The sequence below is a fragment of the Urocampus carinirostris genome, chromosome 8 (genome assembly GCF_059441175.1).
Source record: "Urocampus carinirostris isolate Australia breed hairy pipefish chromosome 8, RoL_Ucar_1.0, whole genome shotgun sequence".
NCBI lineage: Eukaryota > Metazoa > Chordata > Actinopteri > Syngnathiformes > Syngnathidae > Urocampus > Urocampus carinirostris.
Genome location: NC_142356.1, coordinates 16,668,366 through 16,686,198, shown reverse-complemented (window position 1 = coordinate 16,686,198; position 17,833 = coordinate 16,668,366). Strand labels below are relative to the sequence as shown.

Sequence of the window (17,833 nt, the reverse complement as noted above, 5' to 3'; positions counted from 1 at the left end):
ATCTTGAAATATTTCAAGATTGAAAAAAAATGTTAAAACCATATCTATTATACAAATCCATAAAGTATTACCCAAGTTGAAACCGTCTGCAATCAGTAGAAATGTAAATAAAATGTGTCGATTGTCAGAGATAAATAACTCAAAAAAGGATCAAATGACTTACCCTCTTTACTGGCATACAAGCAGACATTGCATATAAGCCGACCCCCTAAAACCGCCTTAAAATGGCCACTTAGAAAAAAATGTGTCCCCCAAATATTAAGGAAAAGTGTCGCTTAATCACGATAATTATATAATATGTGTTGATAATCAAGATTAATATATCGGTACTCAAAATTCTGGAACAAAAGTTAAAATCTTGTATCAGTAATGTCCCACCTGGGAAGACACTTTACACAGACAATAAGGGCGACCAGATGATAAAAGTGCCAAATCAGAAGGCCTCTCCTGCTACTTGTAAACACTGAAACCAGTATCGATCTGTTTCATGTGGGGGAGAAATACCTGCCTAGAGAGGGATGTGCACCGGCACGCTGTACTTGCCCAAGACACCAAAGGAAGTGGTTTTCCCCAAAAGACCCAGTCAATTAAAGAATCCATGAACCGTAAATAAAGATAAAAATCCAACAATTATAAACCATTTACTGTAGCTTTAAGTAGAGCTTTGGCAGGCACTCATACACCATTCTCATATTTTGCAATCATTTCCATCTTTGACTCGATCGTTGTCACTGTTTTCCACTTTTCCATTTCTCTGAATAACTTGGTTGGGACCAATTATGACAACAAAAAGGCAATGAAACGCACTAAATCACGATAAAGTGTGATGCAATCCCTCTCAAACACAATCGGGACGGCGCTGATTGACTGAACAGGAAGGAGAGCTTGGACAAGAGGGAAGCAAGAGGACACTGCATGACCATAAGTGGCTCTGCCTGTCTTACACCATCTTGTGTTTTTATTGATTTATGCGCATATCATTTGACCCCCTATTTCAGTATAATATTTCATAGTTCTAAATTTGGTGTTTATGTGAGCATAAAAGTACCATAGGTTTAGTAACGTATCTAGATTCGCAACTTCCAACTCATCAATTGACCGATAACACCGGAGCCTTGCAAATCCATGTATTAGTTGTTAACCAATACATTTCCATCGACATTGATTGCAGTCGATCACATCAACCTATTCATTGCCATGGACGTTTACAGCAGTCAATGGCAATGAATGAGTTAATGTTACCAAATTTACCCTAGCATAGCAGCACAGCATCCAACACATACACCTGAATGATAAAGATGATCCCCAAAATCATACGGGCAGTTCATGCTAGAAAATTAAAAAAGAGTAGGCCAAAATTTCTCCACAGCTTTGTGAAAGACTCATTACCAAATATCATAAACATTTGATTCCTGTGATCGCTGCCAAAGATGGCCCAAATCTCTATTAGGTTTCGGGGGCAATCACATTTTCAAATAGGGCCAGATTTTTGTGCCTTCAACATTTCAAAACTGCATTTTGTATATCATTGGGTTGTTTGTATCTGTGTGATATTAAAATTGGTTTGAGGATCTAAAACCTTTGTAAATGAAAAAAAAAACACAGAATTCAGGAAGGGGGTAAATACTTTCTCACGCCACTGTACATGCACTAATTTGTTAGCATGCCTACGGTGTTTAAGATAAGATAGCTTTGTATATGTTTTTGTTGTTTGTCCATTTTAGAGTACAGCGAGTGCTTACATAATGGTTTTAAAAGGAACATATTTAGGAGGTTTAACATATATGTATAGAATTCACGTTGGAAAAAAACAGCATGGTAAGCATAAATCAGGAATTTTCTTGTTTGACAGTCACAAGTCACATATCGGCAAGTGTCTCCGGCTTCTTGTTTACACGTACTGTATGTATTTATCTGAGTTCGTGTGTTTGCTGTGTACAGATATAAACTGTGTGGGTGGCGGGTACATGCGAACATGCACATCTGTGGGCCTGTGTGAGCGTGTGATATGCTAACTCCCAGCATGGTGTTGCCAAACACACACACACACACACACACACACACACAAAAAAAAGCCCTTTTATTTTCCTGTCTGTCTTAAATCTTTCACCATCTCCGCTGTGGTCCTCGCTCCGACAAAGCTGCCTGAATAGCGGCCGCTACAATACACAGTAAATATTCTTGAAAAATAAGCAGTGACCATACAAAAGACAGCCAGCTCCTCAATAAAGCTAGGCAAAATAGACCTAAAACTTCCCAGGAATTCCCGTATAATCTTCTTAGCACATTAAGTGGATACTATCAAGGCTTCCAGTGATAAATATTAAGCTCGGTGCACAAATCTTTAATACAAAGATGAAAGATATGAGATCAGCAGAGTTCAATGTACAATGAGCTTACATTTTAACGTTTTAAAGTCTCTGAAAATAGAACTTTGGGAGTATTACCTACATAAGCATCGGATCTCTCTGACTTATAAACTAGGCTGGTCTATCTATCTATCTACCTTAGTCATATCCCTCAAGAGGGGTGATTGACAGCAAGACAAACACATACAATAACAAAAAAAAAGGAAGAAGAAAAAAAAAAGAAGAAAAAAACACGCACAAAAATGTTTGGACCATGGCCAACCCAAACACCCAAACAAGTTAAGCACCTTGGCACCAAAGTTAGTCATGCTTTCGTCCCTCCAGATGAAACGGGACACAAAAAAGCGGCCATGTCACTCGGGTCAGGGTGACACAACACACTCTTCTGTTCAACAGCAGGACCCGACAGCTTTCACTGGTTTACCCCTGCTGCATCATACAGGTTCCCTGCCCATCCCTTAGAACGCGTCCAAACATCCCACTATCCTTTTACAAAGGCTGGTCTAAAAGCACTATATTGTGAATATTTGCCTATTCAGAGCTTCCAAATATGAAAATGGAAATTCAGAATGGATAAGAAATTCAGATTTGAAGAAAAATTCATAGTAGCCTTTAAGAGCACAATTCTTAGTGTATAAGTGGTTCTTAGACAATGTTATCACTTAAAAAAAAAACTGGAAACAAAACGTAAACAAGGAAGTTAGACAAGGAAAAAAATTATATCTCGCAATTTCTATTGAAAAAACATGTTTACGGCTTAACAAAATTGCACTACTATTCATTACACTATTGTTACGATGCATTATTTTTCATTGTAGTATTACAAAGAAAGGAGATTGCACTTACAACTTAGCCCTGCAAATATTGCCCATCTCGTTTCTCTCTTTTAGTCTTTAGTACGTGTTTGGAGTGCCATGTCTAATCTCATTGCAAACAATGTTCACTACGTTATTATCAATGGTAATGAAGACTATTCTATTCTATTCTATTTAGCAAAGTAGCGATCGTGATTATTTCATAGTACAAGTTTTATATGAACATAACTGTTCAATATTTGTAAGTATGACATTTTTTCAAAAACATCTTAAATTCTAAAAGATAAACATTGCAAGAGCTTTGTAGTTTCCATAGAAAATGCGTATTTTGTAATGTGCTATAAGCTCGCCTAGTAAACAGTCCTTAGTATTTTGTACTCTAGGACTGCCTATTTATCCTAACATTATTTTATTCAAATTTTTCTCTTTTAAGTCTTTAAACATGTTTCTTCAGAGTAAAATGTCTAATCTTATTCTAAACCATGTTCACTAAGTTGTTATCAAAGACGATAAAGACTATTCAAATTGTAATTCTAATTTCCGACAATTTAAACGATTTAGTATAGTTGTTATTATGTGAGACGGATGTCAAACTATAAAGGCGTTCATTTCTAGTAATATTCAGTATTACATTTGTATCGTCCTAACATTACATGCAACAAACAAAAACAAAAACACAATAAAGTCATTGTGTGGCCTGAACAAAGCAATACAGCTCCCTCGCTACTTCGCAGTTTAATTATTGTGGATTCATATCCCAGATGATCATTTGTGACCAATTTGTGGCATTTGCAAAACAGTTCCAGGTTAAAGCACTTAATTTTAATGCCTAGAAATAAAACTTGCTTCGGAACATCTGTATTTGCTTTCTATTTTGCAAGATAAAAAAGGTAATTAATAATTGTAACGTGTTTTGAATGCGGAGGGGTTTTAAAATTGATTAACATTATCGTAAATCCCTCTAAAGTAAAATGTATTCATTGCAGGGCTCTTAGACCTGATTCTTCGCCAAATTTAAGCACTTTTTAAGGACTTTCCAAGCCAATTTATCCATTTCTCCAGTACTATTAAGAGAAAAAAATCCAGTGTGAATCACATATTTTGAAGATCCTCAAATATATCTGCCATTTATCGATACATACAGTGAGGAAATAAGTATTTGAATAACCAGGTATTTTGCTATTTCTCCCACTTAAAAATCATGGAGGGGTCTGAAATTTTCATCGTAGGTGCATGTCCACTGTGAGAGAGATAAACTAAAAAGAAAAATCCAGAAATGACAAAAAATGATTTTTAATTATTTATTTGAGTGATACAGCTACAAATAATATTTGAACACCTGAGAAAATTAATGTTAATATTTGGTACAGTAGCCTTTGTCTGCTATAGCAGAGGTCAAACGGTTCCTGTAGTTTTACACCAGGTTTGCACACACTGCAGGAGGGATCTTGCCCCACTCCTCCACACAGATCTTCTCTAGATCAGTCAGGTTTCTGGGCTGTCGCTGAGAAACACGGAGTTTGAGGTCCCTCAAAAGATTTTCAATTGGGTTCAGGTATGGGGACTGGCTGGGCGATGCTAGAGCCTTGATATGCTTCTTACGGAGCCACTCCCTGGTTTTCCTGGCTGTGTGCTTCGGGTCCCTGTTGTATTGGAAGACCCAGCCACGACCCATGTTCAAAGCTCTGACTGAGGGAAGGAGGTTGCTCCACAAATTCTCACAATACACGACTCCAGTCATCCTCTCTTTAATGCAGTGCACTTGTCCTGACCCATGTTCAGAAAAACACCCCAAAAGCATGATGCAACCACCCCCGTGTTTCACAGTAGGGATGTATATATATAACTCTTCATTCTTCTTTCTCCAAATACACTTAGTGGAATAGTTCTATTTTGGTCTCATCCGACCACAAAACTTTCTCCCATGACTCTTTTGTATCATTCAAATGGTCAAATGCAAACTTAAGACGTGCCTTGACATGTGCTGGTTGAAGCAGGGGAACCTTTCGTGCTATGCATGATTTCAAACCATGACGTCTTAGTGTATTACCTACAGTAACCTTGGAAACGGTGGTCTCAGCTCTTTTCAGGTCATTGACCAACTCTTGTCGTGTAGTTTTTGGCTGATTCTTCACCTTTCCTAGAATCATTGAGACCCCACAAGGTGATATCTTGCATCGGGCTCCACTCCGATTGAGATTGACTGACATGTTTAGCTTCTTCCATTTTCTAATGATTGCTCCAACAGTGGACCCTTTTTCACTAAGCTGCTTGGTAATTGCTATGTAGCCCTTTCCAGCCTTGTGGAGGTGTACAATTTTGTCACTGGTGTCTTTGGACAGCTCATTGGTCTTTCCTGTGTTACAAGTTAAAGTCTTACTGATCGTATTGGGTGGACAGGTGCTACATGGAGTACAGGTGGACTTCTAATGGGTGGACTAACAGGTCTTTCAGGGTCAGAATTCTAGATGATACACATGTGTTCAAATACTTATTTGCAGCTGTATCACACGAATTAATTGATAAAAAATTGTGATTTCTTGATTTTTCTTTTTAGTTTATCTCTCTCACAGTGGACATGCACCTACGATGAAAAATTCAGACCCCTCCATGATTTCTAAGTGGGAGAATGAGCAAAATAGGGTCTTCGAATACTTATTTTCTTCACTGGATGCGATTTTTAATCTTGCGTGTGCATTTATCAAGACATATGGTTTTTAGATCTTGACTAAATCGTGAATATATTGGATCTGAACAATAGGTGTGTAAATAATTTTGAGAAATCTCTCCTCATATAGATGTTGGGTAAAAAAAAAAACATTTACATGTAGATTACATTTTCAGTTGCTCAGTTTTTGTATGGCCCATAATAAAAGTTGATAATAACTACGTAATCCTAGCAGTAATACACATTTCCCGGTTTAGGTGTTGCATGCACCTGTCTTCTTGGGCGCGACCCTTAGGTGTTATGACGCTTTATAGGGCAAAGCGGTACAAACTAATGCCAACTCTTGTAAATCATAAGGGAAGGAGACATGCAATGGCAAAGCAAAGCCACGAAAGAACAGTGTCTGTGTCCTTTTTCAGCAGACTTGGCAACACTTTCAGGTATTTACAAGCACTTCACCCAAAATCCAAGCGCTTTTTAATCCAAAACACATTAAAATTCAAGCATTTTCAAGGGTTTTAAGCATCCGTACAGATTCTGTAATTCGCCAATGTAGTCAACTTTTACTTAAAATGTAATCGTAAATCCACTGATTGCCCTGGGATTTGGAATGTCACCATGGAAAACTAATCAAATCTAATCTTTGACTCGATTTTGACACCCGCACATTGGTCAGAATTAGCAAAATGGGAAGACATCTATCCGCCCTCCAAAGCAGCAACCACCGTAGGCATCAGTGTTCGTCTCTTTTTGGTTTCACAAGCCTCCATTCAGCAGTTTTTGACGCATGGTGGCCTATTTATTATCGAAGGAGCACTTCAACTGACAAACAAATACCTCCAAATGAAGTCATCTGGCCAGGACATGTTTACACAAACACTGCTGAGGGATTTTAGGGCTAATGTTTCCCTGTAGGGCATTTAATGCTCTACCTAACAGCTTCTCCTTGTTCCCGGACATGCAGCGTCACCACGAGCAATGACACAATAAAAACGGATTATTTTCATACATGAAATCAAAATATTGCTTCAAATATTATTGGGTAGGCACAAAACCTAAAATCGTCAGAGTTTTATTAGCCAATCATAAGAATATTTTCCCAAAATCTAAACACTGGTAAAGATTTTCAGACTGTTTTTTTTCAAGGGACAGTGTGTACTTTATAGCAGTTCCAAATGATAAAAAACTCAATTCATTAAAAAAATATATTGACTAAAATAATAAGCAAAACCCATGAACTATCATATAAACATGCATTTTAAATACTTGTAGAGTTAAGAAAGTAGCATTTATTTTACATAACATTAGCCTCACTCAAAGAGAGCTGACATAATTGTCCGACATCTTGCTGCTGCGTTTAATATAGGTTTAATTTTACTTAAAGTTGCAGAGGCACTATATCGTTTTGTTACTTTCATTCATTATATCAATTTATTTCCCCCAAAATAATTGTTCAGTAATACAAACACAAATCGTAAAACTTTTTTGATTAAAAAGTATTTCATTACCACAAAAATATTATTGTTTTAATGTGAGAAAAAAAGAGGGTACATTTCATAAGAATTTCTTTTTATTTTCTCAAGAAAAATGTTGCACTGAAAAACCTGTATTCAGGTAGGAATATTTTTAATGTGAAAAAAAATTAAAAATGAAGCTATAATATTTCGGAAAAAAATTATCTCAATTTCGCAAAAACTTAACTGTCTGGTTCCAATTATGAAATGACGTAAAATAAAAAGTGTGCAATTATAGAAAAATTATAGAATTATAGCAAAAAAACTATAGCAATTTTCTGAACATAACAAAATAAAAAAGGGAAAAGTAGTTATTTTATGAGAATACTTTTATGATGCTATAATTTGTAGAGCAAAATATCATGGGGCAGAGCTTTAATTGTACAGTATAAGAAAAAAGTGATGTTTTTTTTTTTTAAGTCGTAATTTTTCAGTGATAACAAAGTAGCATGCAGTACATCACGCAGTCCTGAGACTAAACAAGTGCAGTACACAGTGGAAAGAATTGTTCTGACGGCGGGGAAACGCATCCAGCGCTTGGGCCAGAAAGCATAAATAAGAAGAACGCCCCCCCCCACCCGTTTTTTTTCTTAAACATCTGCGGTGCAATTCATTGCGGCGATGCCTGGGTGGCACTGTCGTCACCCACGACTGATCAGCTGCATAACATATTTCAAATGTGATTCCCAGTCTGCTTTTTCTACTTAATCTGTCTCGATTCATTTAACAAGAGATATTTCATTCGGCTTTTCTTTTGCTTGTGCCTGGCAAACGCCGCCCCTTTAAAGACACGGAAAAAAATACATGCATGCATTGCATACAGTAGAGCCTACAAAGTCAAACATGATCTGCTACTATAAGAAATACTTGTAATGCAATGCCGCCTTTTATGGGTAGTGTAAAACGGGCTTCTGATGCTATTTCGGAGGACAGGAAATTGACTTGGTCCCGTTTCATAGTCACATTCTATGTCAGTGCCAATACTTTAGTCGAGTGAACATCTGCGAATTTGAGCTTAAACATTTATACATTTGCTTATTTTCCAATGGAATATGTCATCAGTTATTTACTACAAATCTTATCGGTTTGTTGTCGTTCAGGCTAAATTGAGCATTTGTTTTCATCTAAAAGCGATTCTTTGTTTACATTTTTTAAAAATTGTCTTTGAATGTGCCCTGAGCTGTCAAATGTAAAATTTCAAGTTCAGTGTCTGCTTGTCTTTTAAAAAATCTGTTTGGTTATTGTATATTGTGTGTTATTGTGTGTTAATGCACAAAAGTGCAAGGAACTTTAATATCATCCATCCATCCATTAATTAACTGCACCTCAGTAGGGTCGTGGGGGTGCTGGAGCCCATCCCAGCTATCTTTGGGCAGTGGACAGGGGGCACCCTGAACTGGTCGCCAGCCAGGGGCAGGGCACATAGAGACAGACAACTCACTCGCTCATTCACACCTATGGACAATTTGGACCGGCCAATTAACCTGAAATGCATGTTTTTGAAACGTGGGCGGAAACCGGAGTGCCCGGAGGAAACCCACGCAAGTACGGAGAGAATATGCAAACTCCACACAGGAGGTTCGATCTCATGACCTGAGAACTGTGCCGCACACGCACTAACCAGTGCTCCGCCGTGCTGCCCACTTTAATACTATATGAATGTGCAACAATATAATTTCATTCAGTGTTATTTAGGCTAGTAGGTTAGCAGCATATATGCCTTATAGGAAGGTGATTTGTTTGTGTTGTATTATGCAACTAGGGACATTGGCACCTAGTTTTTGCAGACTGATGCTTATCCTAAACTCTCGAGTAGTGATCAATATTGTACCAGGTACCGATACAACAGTATGTCCAATTCCCCTTGTGTTGTTCAAAATATTGGCTGATGCGAAAAAATATGATTAGACCCATACAGAGTATTTCCTACTATTTGTGCATTCATTTAATGGAATATTATCAGTCCTCAAAGTCAGTGTTTTTCCATGAATTTAGACAGTTTCAAACTCTTTTGATTATATAATCCAGAGGCACAAAGTCCATCAGAAATAATTCCGGCACCAATTTCAATATTTTCTAAAGTTATCATATTGCCAAAGTTCACAGTATAATGTTTTTTTTTAACAATGTGTGGTCATTAGCATGTAATACAGGTTATTGTTTTTTTGTGAATAATTTAGTTGTCGTTTTGGATTTTACTGTATTTTTACCTAATTTTTTCGAGAAAAAGGACAACAAATATTTTTAACATGAGAAGAAAGTATCTGCCCGTGGAACAAATATGTTTTTCTTTCTTTCATTTTTGTAGAATGATATAAATCAGCAATATAATATGTGAAGATTTTACTTTGATTTACATTATTATTTTTTGCGGTGCAATCTTAAGCAGCTTAATCAACCAAAATAGGCTATTAAGTTTATTTCCCTGTGCTGCTTCATGAGAAGATAATTAGTATATAAAAGTAAAAGTGATGTCAATCTGCAGATTACGATAACATAAAAAGAAAAAAATAGTTATTGGTGGCCACCTACTTATATGGATGAATGTTAAAGTAGCTCATCTGTTCACTGGAAGAAAGCAAAGATACTGAACAACGGCTTGCTTTTTCGCAATGATAAAATCGGGAAATATTCTGCTGCACACTAGTCAAGGTCCCACGGCATAGAAGTGTGCCAAGCCACACTGGTTGAAAAACACTATTTAGTTCTTGGTAGTTAAATGGCCACTAGAGGACAGCTGACATTAGTTTCGACAGATAAGCTAACCAAATCTGGTAATGAACAAAACCGATTTCTGAGATAATAATTTGTAATTAACAGCAGGGGTTTGTCCATAACGCCACCAAAAATGGTGGTCAAAAGGGGGCAATATAACTTTTTTAGGTATTACGCAAATGGGGAAAAAGTCATTCTACACACACAAGGCTACTGAAAACGATGGAAAAGCAAAGCAGGAATTTCTACGCAACATGTATTTTAATGATCGGCAGTGATAAAGTGCGTACTTGATTCAAAAGGTTAGAGAAACACTGTGTTCGAACGTGTGTTGAAATAAATGATGTGTCAAAGTCTCTGGGCGGGACAAAACAGGTGCCCCTGGTGTTTTTCCCCCACTCTCAGCAAAATAAAACCTGCTGTCCGGATGCTCTGAAAATAACCGGCGTGAGGTTACGCTGCCAGTTACGGCGTGCATCCATCTAGCTCGGCCGTTAGCAATAACTGACACTAATGTAGTGAAATGCAACGCTCGCACTCCGGTTACCGTTCCACGGTGGCTTGCGGTAAAGACGGCATCATGTGACGACCTCTATTTGAAAGATGGGGTGATTAACGACGGCCTCGTGGGTTGCATCAGCACGGGGGCGCGTTACACCGGCCACTTTATTGAGTACGCTTCTACTATGGCTCCGCTGTGTCTAATTATGCCTCGAAGAAAATATTTAAAGCCACAAACTACTGCACACACTGGCAGGTTGCATCGAGAAATGTGACAGTCGATACTCTGTGTTTCCATTGGAAAGATCAAATCACTAATCTGTGATACGTGCAGCCTGTGTGAGATTTAATAGTGGAACAGTGATCTGGCATTAAAATGACCTATTTACAATCTGTTTTTCCTAGATATCATTGCTGTCATGTGAAAAAGGTCTCTAGAATTGTATTATTTTTCAGGATGAAAAGCACAACTAGTCGTCATGAAATCAATTTTAGATTTTCTTTTTTCATTTAGAAGTATTGATACATTGGATTTAGTTCTGTTGGTAACGTACACAAATTTGCATGGACTCTTATCCTTTTTGTGTTTTTTCTTTTTGTTTACTTTTTCTTTTCTTATTTATCTTCATTTCAAAACTAATAAGGTGCGTTTGGTTCACTTTGAGTCTGTGTATTTTGTCTTCTTCTGTTGCGCTTTTAGCACTCGTTTTTCGTCGCACGACAGATTACAGCGACATCTAGCAGGAAAAAAATACACACTGTCCATTCAACTTTCATAATAAGGCTGGAGCCTCAAACTATTATCCTGGGGGCCGCAATTGGCCTCCGCGCTGCGAGTTTGAGAAGAATGAGCCTGGATGTTGCACGGTGCACGCATTTTGAGCCATCGTGCCAGCACATAGACCCTAACTGGAAAACCACACTGAATTTTATTCAAAAATAGAATTCTGGTTGGTTAGTCCTGTCAAAAATATTGTTGGTAAACAAGTGATCTGTCACATATTGGTTTGATATGTTGGACAGTTGGCAATTACGTTTTGTCCGAGACACATTTTTCAGAAACCAGAAACACAGATAATACTAATGCTCAAATGGCCACCAATCTTGAGTGCTAATTTCCAAGGACCAATATGATATTTACATAAGCCGATCACAATAATTGATCAGCAGCCTGTAATGGCATCCCACTGTAGATATAGTCTGTGACCGTTGTTGCATGTCGAAATACCCCCACTCTTTAGTTTATAATTTTGAGAAAAAACCTGATGAAAGTCATTATGTTGCTTAGAAATTTAGAAGCACTGAAATGTACCTTTTGGGGTCCACCAACTTGTAGAGTTTCCCACTGTGCGACTGCGCCATGCTTTTACTGCTCGCCAGTATGTAGCCTTCACCTGTAAACAAAATACGAAACAGCCACATGAAAGATGAATACTCATGTCCGGGAATCTCACGGGGGATGATTTAATGGAAAACAGCTCAATTCCATAAGGGGACAAAGTGTAAACATGTGTCTGCATGGTCCCGTGCCTTTCAAGAATCGAAATACCTCCGTAAAAAGCAGCGATCAAACATTTGCCATGGCTGTTGTTGAACGAGTGTTTGACTTAATCAGAAACACTGCAGCTGACAGTGCATAATCCCGCCAAGTGACTGGTCGGTTGCAGCTAGTATAATGTTCTGTATCACATTAGGCCGCTCACCTCACTTCACCCGAGCGCTCCCAAATTGACGGCAACACACTACACCGGTCCCAAACATTGTGCCGTAGGTGGCCCAGCATGGAAAACGGGGGGGATTTGGGATTTTATGAGTGACTCTTAATGGGTAAGACATTTAATCTTGTAGGAAATATGTATTTCCAGCTGACTGGAATTTCCTCGAAAGGTGGCCGTGCCGCAAATAGAGAGCAAACGAATCGCCGGATGGGTCACCTGCTGACAAAATAAACGCCCCTCAAATGGTTACTCGTCTTAAAATTACTCACACGCAAAGTTAACTGCACCCGGCTGCTAATCAAACAGCAACATCTCCCTAAGCATGGTTACCCTAGCTCACATTAATGATTTGGATGCTTATTCATCTTAAAATGCAGTTTTGTTTACCAAAAATTATATAATCTTTTATAATTTCATAGTGTCCCTTCAATTAATGCTAAACTGTATGTGCGCAAATACAGTAAGACTAAAATTCACTTCGAAAATTACCTTTGCTTATACACTTTCCTCCAATTGTATTACCAGAATAGAAAAAAACAAAGAAACAAAAGAAACAAAAATTAATACAGATCGGCGTGAATACCTTTCTTTTTCTTTTTTGCTAAGAAGTGTCTTCCTACTAGGCATTTGTGTTTTGGTTAATACTATTACCAGTGTCTGAAACTCGTGATAAAAAGTTACCGGGCACCTGGCAACTTTTCAGAGTTGTCTCCCCATTTTTCATAACTTGACACAATAAGACTAATCGCAAAAAACCCATTGTTGCAAAGTATTAAAGATTGATAATTGAGATATATAACAGAACAACACTTTAAAATTAAGTTTATTATAAATCTACTCATAACATTCATTGCATGTATATGACATCGCTGTTTTCCATCTGCCATCAGTATGTACCTGTATTTACTTGCAATGTTTAAGTTTCGTTGTCTGCTACACTGCTACACAATGCTTTTAATGTATGTTTACGCTTTGTAGAGTCATACATTTTATTAGCATATTTTCAAGCTTTCTTCTGGGGCTGAGGTTTTGGCTTGATTCCTAACCACTTCTCCATTTTTCTTGTGTTCTCTGTGCGTCTACTTTGGAAAATGATATGCAAATGCACGACCTTATAACGCTCGGGAAAGTCCAGAAGCACGAAGTTATCCGATGCAGTCTTCTGATCGGCTGCAGAGTATGCAAATTGCCAAATGAACCGAAATTTCCAAATCAAACTAACATTTCGAAATCGGAATAAAGCAAAAGTTTGATTTGAAAAACAAATCTTTCGTTTTTTTGGGTTTTTTTTTTCCTTGAAAAAGTTGTCGGCCACCCGGGCAGAGACGTTGTGTAAGTTGGACGCCCGACGTAAAAGATGCACGCCCCGGGCGTCCGGGCAGATGTTATTTCAGACACTGCTATTACAGTTGCATCACCACCTTAATTTGAAAATCCTAAGACTTAATTTTCTGCTTGGGAATTGTATAAATGGTTAAAGGTCCTAAATCTGTATGTTCTGTGAGGATACAGAAATTGATGGTAATTCTTCTTTAAACTATTTTCATCCTCCAAAACAAAACCTTTTTTTTTCAAGTGAAGACATATTCCAGGTTATTATGTCACCAATTCTTGGCTTTGTATACCAAGATTATTTAAATATGTAAATAAGTTTAATCAAAAGGTAACTAGCAAGCAACATTGTTTTTTTTCCATTTACTTTCTTGTATATTAATTTCATAGTGGATCGTACACTCAATTTAGGATATCTGTGATGAATTGGAATCCCATACTTGTTTTGAGAAATACAAAGTGACACATTTTATTCGATATTGCTTAAAAGATACAGTAAGCAACTTTTTTAGACATGACACATTTTAAAGCATTGAGTGGTCAACCATCTGAGAACTAACTTTTAGAAGAAAAAAAAAACTGACCAAGCTCGTCTTCACCAAATCCCAGGATGTGTCCGACTAGCGTGGAGCCGCAGGAGCTGGCTGAGCCCAGACAAAGCGGTTTCTCCTGCCATTGCTCGCTTGCTGCTGACGGTGTAATTGTTGACTTCTGGAGAATCCGTAGGTTGCTGAGATAAAAACAAGAAGACAGAATGAATGAGTCAAGTGGGTCATATAGTCCAATGAATAATTCTGTAGATTTAATCGAAGCAAGGATTTGGCATCTGTAAAGACCATGTTTTGCAATGTGTTTGAAACCGTGTAACTGTGACTATCAATTCATGCTAAAAATTTAGCTTCAAGGTAACAATCGAACGTTTGAATCAGATGTTGGGTTGAATCAGAATTTAAACATTTAAACAATAAAAATAGGTAGGGGCTTTGACCGGCAAAAGAGCATGGACATTGAACAACTCATTAGATTAAAGTGTAACTTTAATGAAAAACACAAAATTGTCAGGGTGACCCCAAACCTTTGAATGGTAGTGTACGCGTTGCTACTTGGCTGGTTATTTCATCATGACAAAGCCTTCAATCAACCCTATTAACATACCCAAAAATCTGAAAGAAATGAGGTGACTGCACCACGCCTAATTGCAAAGTTCCTAAAGGGAGAACTAAAACTTCCGTTTTGTTTCTTTAAGCGTCAGCGTTTGACATCAGCAAACGAGGATGAATTACAAACCAACAAAAAGTGTGAACAGCGAGAGGCAGGATGTCTCATCTACATTTACACTGAACTTGCCGGGCCAATGTGGCAAAAGTAACACAATACCCATGTCCTCCTCCTCCCCCACCCTGACGCAGATGGAACTTTGTATTTACCCTGGCACTACCTAATGCAAGGGACAGTTGAATCCAAGGAGAGGATAGAGAAAATACAAAACTCTGGCTGTCTGAACCTACCCAAGCTTATCTCCAAAAACGTAGCTGCCATACAATCGTCTGGATTGGCAACCTCTATAAATGAAACCCCCCACTGGTGGCGCTCCTCCGATGGACTGCAGGTCATAGACGGAAGGTTCGTTCTCTGGACAGGAAAGGAGCAGAAGGAAAATGGTAACAGGTTACCGTGTTCTCTTACCCATAAAATATGTAAATAAAGCTCTGCTAAATATAGAAAAAAACACTAAGCGTTACAACTGGTCACAATGACCATTTGCGGAATAAACCATGACATTGTAGGTCTTTTTGGTCCGGACTGCTTTGGCCGACGATAGCACTGTCCCCTCTGTTAGGTTCACAAGTTTGACGCTGATGTAATAGGACTTATTTTTGGAATGCTGTGATCTTGGCAACGGTCTATGTGAATGGCGGCCGGCATGCTGATTTCCCCACAGTAATGGCTCTCCAGTTTAGATCATTGGCCTCTGTCGCGCACCATCCCTCGCAGGGGGGCAAGCATACATTGCAGTTGTCAAATTCTCCCTTATTGAGAAAAACACCCGTGATTTATTTGTAAAGGAAAAGCGGGTTAAAAATGGTCAAGAACCGCTTATTGAGTTTTTTTCCCTCTAATTTTGAGGAACCCCACTGAGATTTGTGTTTCAACAATGTTCAGCCGTCACCATGGCGGTTATTGCTGTTGACAGCTCCAAGTCCAAAGTGTGGATGCAATTTTGTACTCTTTTGGAATGTCCACGTGCCACGAGTAGGGGGTAGAGGCCTAGGGTTATTTTAATGATACCCAAAACATTTTACATTTAACCTACTGTACCTCGGCAGTTTTCCAGGACTGTTTCTTAACATGTTGCCAAAGTGCTGTGCGCTTACAACAAGGATTTTTGTAAAATAAGATGGTTTGAGGAGGTAGATTTTTTTTCTCAATTAAAAGCCAGGACAAGTTTCAAAACTTACACTCAATGGTGTGGAAAGAAAAGGAAATGCTATAATTCTCAAAGGGGAAAATGTGCAAACTATTTGGATTTTTTGCAAAGAAAATGAGAAGGAAAAGATGTACACAATATTTTAAGTACTTTTAAGCTGCTGAATAAGCAGTTATTGATTATTTTGTTAAATGTGTCTGCATAGTTTACCTCAAATGCTTTTTATTTCTATGATTTATACATATTATTAAGAAAATTGACTGAGAATTGATGCAGCCCAAATAATTGTTAAATTATTTCAGAACGTTTCTCTCCTTGATCTGAAGTTAAGTCATTTACAAGACCTGTTAACAGCCATACCACCCTGAGAACGCCCAATTTCTGGAAGCTAAGCCAGGTCAGTACTTGGATAGGTGACCGGCTGGAAATACAAGGTAATGTAAATCGGTCATTTGGCGCAAGCTCTGCTGCAACAAACTGTACCCCCCTTCCCAGTACAATCAGTGAAAATTAATATCCCGGGGACGGAATAAACTAAATAAGCATAAATAAAAAAGTAAAATGTGGTAAACAACTTGAACTCACCGTAATCTTTCCCTTTGTTAATCTCTAATATTCTTCCCACAGTGGAGTTTTTGCCGCTGGCGTCTGTGCAGAGCACATAAAGGCTCCCGTTCTCTGTTCGGATACGATCCACACTGCACCTATGCCACACAGACCACCAAGAATAAGCCCAGAATTACACAATTAGTGTCCAGAGTTTCTAGGGGGAGTTAACCAACCTGCCTGGGTCGTGCAAGCCATGTGCAAATATTTCCGGGGGCTGGTTAGTGCTGTTGAAATACGGGTTGTCGCGCGGTATGGAATAGGGGGACGAGCAGATGTCCGTGTCCACATCCACTCTGAGCATGGACCCTGTGAAATCACTAAAAAGAAACCTTTTTTTTTATCCAGTTCCCATTCAGGTCTTGAAAATCTTGCACATTTCCTCACCTGAGTCCATCCATCTCTTCCATGTCATCCAGAGTGATCATTCCATCCCCAAGGATAATGTACAGCAGCCCTTCGGGGCTGAACATGAGCTGGCCACCCAGATGTTTTCTGTGCAGCTCTGCCACTTCCATCAGTACCCGAATTGTTCGGGTGTCTACCTGGTTTGGGTTCTTTCTGAGAAAAACCAGAGGAAATTTACCTTTTACTTATGTCATTTTACACATGAAAACCGTTATGGAGGTTCCGCCATCCGAGGGCTGAGTGGGCCCCTCGGAAATAATTCATATGACAAGGCGTCATCTTTTTCATGATATTAACATTATTTTCCAGCATTGAAAGACAAAAATGCTGACGTGAAACAAAAACAACTTCCATCACTGGCATGAAATGTTTGAAATGTCAAGTTGAGACATAAGGCAGACAGTGGGCGGACGATGACATCACACGGTTGATTGCTAAATGAAGCTTTGGCTTTGCTAGTTGGAGTAACATTTCATCCCGTCTTTTTTGGAGTGTCTCTAGTTCCCGCACTTTGTAACTCAAAAAAAAGAAAGAAAAGTACATATTTCTAAAGAAAATAACGATGCTGTAAAAGTGCCATTGAATCCTCTAATTGAGTTACGGCCCCATGTGCGGCAGTCAGTCAGCGAGACAGCGTGCCAAAATTGTAATTAGGATTAGGTCATTAAGTCAAATGGACAGCAGAGATTGACATGGAGTTTGTGAGAGAAGGTTGTTTTTCCCCAAAACACATCCTACGTCAAATAAACAGCATTCATT

At 38.5% G+C, this 17,833-nt stretch overlaps 1 protein-coding gene across 2 annotated transcripts in view; it reads right to left on the bottom strand.

The window, feature by feature from the left end:
* hhip (hedgehog interacting protein) overlaps nt 1–17,833 on the bottom strand; it is a 51,920-nt gene that overhangs the window by 11,803 nt on the left and 22,284 nt on the right. For both annotated transcript variants that reach the window (XM_088341773.1, XM_088341774.1), the window contains exons 6-11: nt 17,054–17,227; nt 16,843–16,986; nt 16,646–16,764; nt 15,141–15,264; nt 14,217–14,362; nt 11,895–11,976 (exon numbers count right to left, since the gene is read on the bottom strand). In XM_088341773.1, coding sequence (XP_088197899.1) covers nt 11,895–11,976; nt 14,217–14,362; nt 15,141–15,264; nt 16,646–16,764; nt 16,843–16,986; nt 17,054–17,227 — 789 coding nt within the window. The remainder of the gene's footprint in view (nt 1–11,894; nt 11,977–14,216; nt 14,363–15,140; nt 15,265–16,645; nt 16,765–16,842; nt 16,987–17,053; nt 17,228–17,833) is intronic.